This window comes from Mandrillus leucophaeus, unplaced genomic scaffold (assembly GCF_000951045.1).
Source record: "Mandrillus leucophaeus isolate KB7577 unplaced genomic scaffold, Mleu.le_1.0 Scaffold85, whole genome shotgun sequence".
Lineage (NCBI taxonomy): Eukaryota > Metazoa > Chordata > Mammalia > Primates > Cercopithecidae > Mandrillus > Mandrillus leucophaeus.
The window spans coordinates 2,423,729-2,433,226 of record NW_012109252.1 but is presented as its reverse complement, the minus strand read 5'-3'; the positions used below and the strand labels follow the sequence as shown (position 1 = coordinate 2,433,226).

Below are 9,498 nucleotides of genomic sequence, written 5' to 3'. Positions count from 1 at the left end.
TGTAAAATTGTCCCGAAGAACCAAAAAGAGCCTTTTTGTGAAAAGATTGTGTCTCTTTATGCTGTAGCTTTCTCATGACCTAACCCGTTTAAAGGAGCACTATGAGAAAAAGATGAGAGAGTTGATGGCAAGCACGGTGGGCGTGGTGGAGATTCAGCAGCTCAGGCAGAAGCATGAACTGAAGGTAGAGTCTTGCCCCCGGCCGCTGCCCCCACTCGCCGGCCGGGCAGTACAGAAAAACCATGTGGCTCGGTCGGTCCTTGTTGTCTCAACAGCGGTTCTCAAAGGGTGGTCCGGGGCTCCCGGCATCCCCCGACGCTTTGGGGCTCACACGGACTCTGAGACGCTCGGTGCCTTTCACTCTCTCCCTCTTACCGGGAACCCAAGAACATTCTGGAGGCTCCACGGCTGTGGCCTCACAGCTGGCGCAATGCCGTCCGGCTGTCTACGTGACAGGGGTTTCCAGAAATGCACAACAATGCCATTTTCTGTTTGTTTTGGAAAACACAGCAATTTTTCATTGATGTTATTTAAGATAACATGTAATAGGTTGATTATTTTTTAAATGAACATTTATAAAAATATCCAAACTTTTTCAGCATTTTAACTTCAAATGCAGTAAATGTAAATATTGATACGTAAAACCCTTGTAAACGAAAGCCATTTGGGCTCTCCATAATTTTTAAGAGCGTCCAGGGCCCCCGAGACCGGAACGCTTGAGAACTGCTGGACGTGAGTGTGGTGACAGTCTGTTCCGCGCGATGTCTTTTAAAAGGGCACTGTCAAGTACTTTTTCCTGGAATTTGACCTGTTATCCTGCTGGTATTTTGTGATCATTCACATGTGTTGAGTGGCACTCGCTGGAAAGGGACGTGCACTCCACACGGCTTCTGGAGCAGCCAGCTCATCCACCGTGTTGTGCTTGGGCCATCCGAAGCCACGGCCACCTCCTGGGAGCCGCTTTGCCCCCTCATGTCCAGCGTCTGGCTGGCTTCCCGCAGGGTGTCTGATGGGACCTGCCGGAGGCGGCAGGCAGTGTGGCGGGGTTTCCGAGGAGCGAAGGGCACCATCAGAGCCATGGGAGGGGTGTGTGAGCTACGTTTGGAGATTTCCACAGACACGGGGCGTGCCCTGGCTGAAGCAGGTGAAGGCACTGTGGGAAGTGGGGAAGGAAGCCGGGGAAGCAGCCAGGGTCGGGCCCAGCACACTCGCTTCCCCTAGTGAGAGCAGCCCCGTGTCAGCTCTGGGAGCCAGGAGACCTGGCCGAGGCTGTGACCTGGAACCCAGGGTCTCACCTGCTGTGCATGGAGCTGGGGCTTAGGGACCGTGGCGGCTCTCCAGTTTGTCGGTTTGCAGTTCTCTGATTCTCTGTCCAGGGACCCTGACAGGCTGGCTGGAAACCAAGGGTTCACAGCCCAGATCCGGGATTGAGAAAGAGCAGGAGGCGGACAGACTGTGCGGGATGGATACGCGCAGGCGGGCAGGGCTGTCTGTGGCATCGGCCGGGAGGCAGGGGCATGGGTGCAGGGGCCGAGGAAATGGCAGCAGGACATGGTCCCATGTGGGATTGGGAGATGCAGGAGTGGGGGAGCCCACGGGGGCTGTGATGTTAACGCCGTCGACGGGGGACAGCGTTGCAAGTGTTGGAGATGGGCTGGGGCGGGCAACGCGGGTGTGAGGCCAGGCGTGTTGTGTGGTGTTCATGGTGGACACTTCCCGAAGGCAGCCCTCAGGCGTTTGGAAGTCCAGGGCAGGCAGACACGGCCAGGGCTAGAGCAACTGTCTGCACACCGGCGTCCAGCAGCCCCGCTCCTCCCGCGGTAATGTGACCCAGAGTGAAGAGAGCCTGGTTCTCAGCTGCACTGCTGGTCCCTCTGGGAGGTCCCTGGGAAGGGGACGTCGGTTGTCCCATAAGAGATCATCTTCTAGAGACGAATCACTCAGCGTCCAGTGGCCAGTACCTCAGATGTTCAGTTTTTAAGGAGTAAGAAGTCAGATGGCAGGAGACGCCTCAGACGCCTGAGTCCAGGCAGCCGTGAGTGTCCAGCACGGCACTGTCCGAGGAAGTGGAGGCAGGGAGCCCCAGGCCCGGGGGATGTGGCCTTCAAGTCTGACATCCGCAGTGTGCTGCATCCCAACCCTCCCTCGGGTGGATCCCGTGTGTGTGTGCAGCACTTGCTGGGCCTTGAATTCAGCCCCGTGACTGGGGCTGGGTCCGTGTGACCATGCGTGTGAGGTGGCCTTGTCAACAGCTGGCCTTGCCCCAGCGTGGGGTGCGGTGGGAAGCCCCGGGGAGGTTAAGAGGCTGAACTGGAGCTGTGAGCGTCTGCAGTTAGTTGTTTTGCCATTTAATTCGGGGCGAGTTGTTTGACATTTGTGCACGTTAGTGACTCACCTGTGACCCCCACGTAGCTCTTTGTGTGGGCGGATCACACATAATACTGTAAATGGGGCAGGGAACATTATTCACCATGTCCAGGAAGGGCTGTGTTTTCAAAGTCTGTTTTTTTCTTTTTTCCAACAAACAAAACCAAAACAAAACCTAGCCCAGAACTGCACATGACACATGCGCTCACCAGAACCAGACTACTTGACAGTATTCTTTTAAAACAGGCAAATGAAAGTCACAGGTGGGTTCTGCCACCGTCCCGTTCTCACATCTCCCTCTCTGTCGCAGATGCAGAAGCTGGTGAAGGCTGCGAAGGACGGCACCAAGGACGGGCTGGAGAGGACCAGAGCGGCTGTGAAGAGGGGCCGCTCGTTCATCAGGACCAAGTCTCTCATTGCACAGGGTCCGTGCCTGTGCGTCTTCCTGTGGGGAGGACATGGGGTTGGGGGGCGGCCACATCTTGCGGGGAGGACTTGGGGTTGGGGGCGGCCGTGCAGACTCCTGCAGCCTCGGGTAGCACCGGCCTGCTCAGTGCCTGGGTGTGGATCAGCCCCGCTGACCCCGGCCTCCCCGCCCTGCAGGGGTGGCGTTTTAGGCGGAGGGCACCCGGCAGCAGGGAATCATTGAGAATCACTGGCTGGATCTAGGGAGGGCCGCGCAGGGGCCTCCGTCACTGTGGATTCTTGACATTGGACTCTCTATTTATAGCACATCGGCCCTCCTGGGCATGGTCCCGCAGGGACTGAGGTCGTGAGCATCCTGAACTGGGATTTCAGGAACATTTTCCTTGGTGAGGGGAGATTTGGAGTAGATGGCAGAATTTCCAGGTTTTTCTGAAAATCTCACTAAGGGGCAGTGGTCTGTGCAGTTATGTGTGGAAAAGGCAGCTGGTGTGGAGGTGTCATGCATGGTGGCAACAAGCGGCCGGCCAGGGTTATGCACTGTCCCAGGAAACTTCTCGGAGCCTTTGCACAGATGTCCTGAGGTCGAGTTACCGGAGGGTGGCTGAGACTTCACTGTCATACAGGGGTCGCTGTGACTCTGACCTGGCATTTCCCGGTTGTTTCTCCAGTTTTCTAACGTGCCTGTCTGGTGCTAGAACGTGGGCAGCATTTGCTAATATCTGTACTTGGAAGGGACTTTACAATCATGTGTTCCCTCAAGGAACGGCCTCGGATGCGATGTGTAATTGGTATGACATGGTGTAACTCAGGAGGCCTTTTCCTCTTTCAGTCCTAATGAAGCCCTCGGCATCTCAGACAAGGTGGGGGAAAGCTGTCAGCATCCCTAAGGGGTTTATTTGGTGATGGAGACAGGCAGGTGCATTCTAATAACATATGCAGTAATATTGTGCCCTGATAGGGGTGCCATGAGGTGCTTGGGGCAGCAAAGGACAGCTTTTGAGGAGGTGGCCATATTTACACAGCCCCTGGAAAGCACAGGCAGCTCAGTCCAGTGAGGAGCTGGGATTTGGGGCCGTATTCACTGCCTCAAGGAGTGTGTCTGCCACCAGCAGCAACCCCCTGACCGGGACCCAGACTCCAGGATCTGATCACAACTGCCCACCCAGAGCCCATGCCAGGCCCCCGAGCCAGGATTTGCAGGCCGGTGGAGTCCCCCAGGACTGGGTGTGTGGGACAGTCTGAGAAACCCTGACTCAGGACCTGGGAGCAGGTCGTGATTTGTCTCTGGTTTAGGGGGTGCTCTTTGGGGGATCAGTTGGAGAGATGCGGTGGTTTAATAGGCAAATCTCTAACCTCCCAACCCTAGTTTCCTAAGCCATAAAATGAGAGGCTTGCTCAGAATTTTGTTCTTCGTCCTGGTTGTACCTAAGAATTAACTAGAAAGCTTTTAAAATATGCTGGTGCCAGGCCCTCCTTCCCTTGTTGATCCGTTGATCTCTGAGGGAAAAGTCTGGGCATCAGTAGGTTTTAAAGCCCCTTAGGTAGCTGTTTCTGTGCAGTCAGGATTTGGGATCTTTGAACCAGAAAAACTCAGGTTTCTATCCCCTAAAACTTCCTGTGCTTTTCTGATTTTCAGCCATTTTGTAGATGCTTTAATGTAGTTAGCGGTGTTTTAAAAAGTGAATGTAGGCGTTTTCTTGTTTTTTAGAGACAGGGTCTCACTGTCGCCCAGGCTAGAGTGCAGTGGCACAACCACAGCTCACTGCAACCTTGACCTCCTGGGCTCATGCCATCCTCCTGCCTCAGCCTCCTGACTAGCTAGGAGTACAGGTGCTCACCACTATGCCTGGTTAATTTTTAAATTTTTCGTAGAGCTGGAGTCTTGCTGTGTTGCCCAGGCTGGTCTTGAGCTCCTGGGCTTAAGTGATTCTACCATCTCAGTCTCCCAAACTGCTGGGATTAGGGGAGTGAGCCATCACACCCAACTGTGAATTTAGTGTTTGTTTAAACTGTTTGAGTTTTGGAAAGCTGTGCTTCTTAAGGTGTCCAGTGAGAGAGACACAAGAAATATACTAAGTGCCACCTCAGTTTTCATTGACTTTTGACTCACCTCAGTTTTCAGTGAGCATTCTTAGCCATTCTTAGCTGTTTCCTTGTTTCTGATTGTGATATTTTATAGATTAAGAAACTATTTAATTTATGAAATATTCTAAAACATTAAAATGCCAAAATATTGCCACTTTACTATCTAGCTATTTAAATGGCACCTCTCCCTTTTGAAGATAAACTTTAAATACTGAAAATTTCAAATACAGACAAATACTGTATTACCCTGTGGAAAGAATATTTTATTGGATTTATTAAAAATTCAACTTAATAATAGCTGGGTGTCAAGTAAGCATGGAAAATTGAAAGGTCTACACAAAATACTTATTTGACATGTTATTTGAGTGTACTATAGTGTTCTGAATATATTCTTTCAATGTAAAGCTCATGCATTTTGACTTATTTTTCAGATCACAGATCTTCTCTTGAGGAGGAGCAGAATCTGTTCATTGATGTTGACTGCAAGCACCCGGAAGCCATCTTGACCCCGATGCCCGAGGGTTTATCTCAGCAGCAGGTGAGATGAGCGGAGCTGACACTCAGGGACTGTTGGCCAGCAGGGCTGTGCTGGTTTTTAAATATGGGTATGTTTTGTGCTGGTTGGTAAATATCTGCTGTCTCAAACTCTGCATCCACTCGGGCCCTCCACTGTAGACTCCTGGCCCAGCACTTAGAGGCTTAATGCTGGGCCCAATAAGGGTCTGGGGGGACCCTGGTCAGCAGCTGTGGCCTGGACTCAGGCTCTTCTGGTCCTTAAATGTTTCGGACAGCACCCCTGAGTGTAACTGTGAGAAAGGGGAGGAACTTGCATTCTTCGTGGGAGTCAGTCACACAGTTTGTGCTTTCACAGAGACAGAGTGTGGGTGTGTCTGGTCAGTATGTGTGTGTAGCTACCTGAGACTGAGATGAAAATGACAGATTTTCAATAACTAATTAAATCTGAATATAATGCGTTTCTTAAAAATCTGGTACTTGGTAGCAGAAGGGAAAAAATCACTGGTTTTCACTGGATTGCCTTTGGGTGAAAGAAAGAGAAAACTTGAGGAACCAGAGTGACAGCACTGAGTTTGCAGCACTGAGTTTGCAGCACTGAATTTGCAGCACTGAGTTTGCAGGCCTTTAGCAGCAGGGCTGATGCTTTGGGATGATGGGAGCTGTTTCCCACACGGGCAGCGAGGTGCAAATCATGGACACCAGGATGGATAGGCAGACACATGTGTAATCCACGCCTCTGGGGAGATCCCTGGATACAGGTAGGCAGATAGAGCGAAAGAGAGCATTGTCAGATTAAAGAAAAACAACATAGAAATGCTTAGTGACTGGCCAGGGTTTAAAAAGAGATGAAAAGGGAAACCTGCGAGCTGTTCATAGTCAGCCAGGCTAAAATAGGAAGCTTACATTTCATTGGAATTGAGCAGCGATGACTGAAGTATTAGTTTTGTCAGCAGCATCACACGAGTGACGGGACGAAGTGTCCACAGAGCTTGGAGATGGTTGTTGAGCGGCTGTCACTCATGGGTGCATGCTCTGTGCAGGCCCCATGCCGGGTCCCCGGTGTGTTTCACTGAGTTTCATCCTCGCAAATCCCCTTGCTGTCCTTGTATACTCTGTAAGGAAGCCTGGACTTGGAGGAGGTTGATCATCGCAACTGCATCCTCCAGCTACGCGAGAAGGGGTTGTGTCTGATCTCAGTTTCTCCCATCACAGCCTGCCACTAACCTGTCTGTGCTCACTGGGGCCATGTGATCTGTGCTGCCACATGCCCAGGGGGATGGTTGACAGCCTTTGCCAGAAACAGAGAATCTAGCACTTTTTCCTGTGCATGCTGTCCTTACTTCAGACTCAGGAGCTATAAAAGGGGTTCATGGCTGAACACCTTCTTGCCAGTCCTATGAGGCGCTCAATAGGATAACACACTGGCCAATCCTCTACTATCCCTTACTGCATGTGGAATACCTGTGCTGGTGAGGACACACCATGTGAGAGGGACTTGGATCCTGCACTCTGAGAACTTAGTGTAGTGATGAAGCTGAAAACCAAAAATACCCAAAGAAGGGAAAATCACAGAGGAAATGCTGCTAATGTTGGCAGGAGGACAGCTTCCTAGCAGATGAGGGACTAGACAGGAATCATAGCAGGAGTGTGAGTGACTCAGGACCAGAAGAGCCAGGAGACCTTGAGGACACATGGCCCAAGCCAAGACAGCGGCCTGAGCTGCAAACCAGTAGGCAGGGTGCTGGGGTGAGGGTGAGAGAGACGACGCCAGACCCTGAGTGGGGTGTGAGGGGTCTGTGAGGAGACACTGGGTGAGGTGAGGTTTGTGAGGAGACACTGAGGGGAATGAGGGTTGTGAGGAGAAACTGAGTAGGGTGAGGATTGTGAGGAGACACTGAGTGGGGTGAGGGTTGTGAGGAGACATGGAGTGGAGTGCGGGTTGTAAGCAGACACTGAGTGCAGTGTGAGGGGTCTGTGAGGAGACCCTGAGTCAGGTGAGCATTGTGAGGAGACACTGAGTGGGTGAGGATTGTGAGGAGACAGAGTAGGGTGAGGGTTGTGAGGAGACACGGAGTGGGTTGAGGGTTGTGAGGAGACTCTGAGTGGGCTGAGGAGTCTATGAGGAGACTTAGTGTGGTGAGGGGTCTGTGAGGAGATACTGAGTGGTGTGAGGGGTATTTGAGGAGACATTGAGTGTGGTGAGGGTTGTGAGGAGACACTGAGTGGGGTGAGGGTTGTGAGGAGACACTGAGTGGGGTGAGGGTTGTGAGGAGACACTGAGTGGGGTGAAGGTTATGAAGAGACACTAGGTGTGGGGAGAGTTCGTGAGGAGAAACTGCATGAGGTGAGCTGTGTTAGGAGGCACTGAGTGGGGTGAGGGTTGTGAGGAGACACTGAGTGGGTTGAGGGATCTGTGAGGAGACACTGAGTGGGGTGTGTGGGGTTTGTGAGGAAACCCTCAGTGGGTTGAGGGTTGTGAGGAGACACTGAGTGTGGTGAGGGGTATTGAGGAGACACTGAGTTGGATAAGGAGTCTGTGTGGGGGCACTGAGTGTAGTGAGGGTTGTGAGGAGACACTGAGTGGGGTAAGGGGTTTGTGAGGAGACACTGAATGGGGTGAGAGGTCTGTGCAGAGACACTGAGTGGGGTATGAGGGGCCTGTGAGGAGTCATGGAGTGTGGTGAGAGTTGTGAGGAAACACGGATTGGGGTGAGGGTCGTGAGGAAACACTGAGTGGGGTTAGTGTTTGTGAGGAGACACTGAGTGGGGTGAGGGTTGTGAGGAGACACTGAGTGGGGTGAGAGTTGTGAGGAGACACTGAGTGATGTGAGGCATCTGTGAGCAGACACTGAGTAGGGTGAGGGGTCTGTGAGGAGACACTGAGTAGGGTGAGGGTTGTGAGGCGACACTAGGTGGGGTGAGGGTTGTGAGGAGATACTAGGTGGGGTGAGGGTTGTGAGGAGACACTAGGTGGAGTGAGGGTTGTGAGGAGACACTAGGTGCAGTGAGGGTTGTGAGGAGAGACTGAGTCGGGTGAGGGTTGTGAGGAGACAGTGAGTGGGGTAAGGGTTTTGAGGAGACACTGAATGATGGTGAAGGTTCTGAGGAGACACTGAGTGGAGTTAGGGTTGTGAGGAGACACTGAGTGGTGTGTGAGAGGTCTGTTAGGAGTCACTGAGTGGGGTGAGGGTTTGTGAGGAGACACTGAGTGGGGTGTGAGAGGTCTGTGAGGAATCACTGAGTGGGGTAAGGGTTTCTGAGGAGACACGGAGTGGGGTGAGTGTTTGTGAGGAGACATGAATGGAGTGAGGAATCTGTGAGGAAACAGTGTGGTGTGAGGGGTCTGTGAGGAGACACTGAGTGGTGTGAGTGTTGTGAGGAGACACTGAGTGGTGTGAGTGTTGTGAGGAGACAGTGAGTGTGGTGTGAGGGTTGGGAGGAGACACTGGGTGGGAGGAGGGTTTGTGAGAAGACACTAGGTGGGGTGAGGGTTTGTGAGGAAACACTGAGTGGTGTGAGGGTTGTGAGGAGACAGTTAGGGGTAAGGGTTGTGAGAAGACACTGAGTGGGGTTGAAGGTTCTGAGGAGACACTGAGTGGGGTGAGGTTTGTGAGGAGACTGAATTGGGTGTGCATTGTGAGGAGATACTGAGTGGGGTGAGGGTTTATGAGGAGACACTGGGATGTGGATTGTGAGGAGACACTGAGTCGGGTGAGGGTTGTGAGGAGATACTGAGTGGGATGAGAGTTGTGAGGAGACACTGAATCTGGTGAGGGCTGTGAGGAGACACTGAGTGGGGTGACGGGTATTGAGGCGACACTGAGTGGGGTAAGCATTCTCTGTGGAGACACTGAGTGGGGTGAGGGTTCTGTGAGGAGACACTGAATGGGGTGAGGGTTCTGTGAGGAGACACTGAGTTGGGTAGGGGTATGAGGAGACACTGATTGGGGTGTGAAGGGTCTTTGAGGTGTCACCAAGTGCGGTGAGATTTGTGAGGAAACACGGAGTGTGGTGAGGGTCCTGAGGAAACACTGAGTTGGGTGAGGGTTTGTGAGGAGACACTGAGTGAGGTGAAGGTTATGAGGAGACACACAGGTGTGAGAG

At 52.4% G+C, this 9,498-nt stretch overlaps 1 protein-coding gene across 1 annotated transcript in view; it reads left to right on the top strand.

The window, feature by feature from the left end:
* Positions 1 to 9,498, top strand: part of ARHGEF10 (Rho guanine nucleotide exchange factor (GEF) 10) — a 174,042-nt gene that overhangs the window by 40,279 nt on the left and 124,265 nt on the right. Inside the window, exons 8-10 of the mRNA XM_011968597.1 lie at positions 68 to 184; positions 2,678 to 2,792; positions 5,310 to 5,416. Of these exons, the coding sequence (XP_011823987.1) occupies positions 68 to 184; positions 2,678 to 2,792; positions 5,310 to 5,416 (339 nt within the window). The remainder of the gene's footprint in view (positions 1 to 67; positions 185 to 2,677; positions 2,793 to 5,309; positions 5,417 to 9,498) is intronic.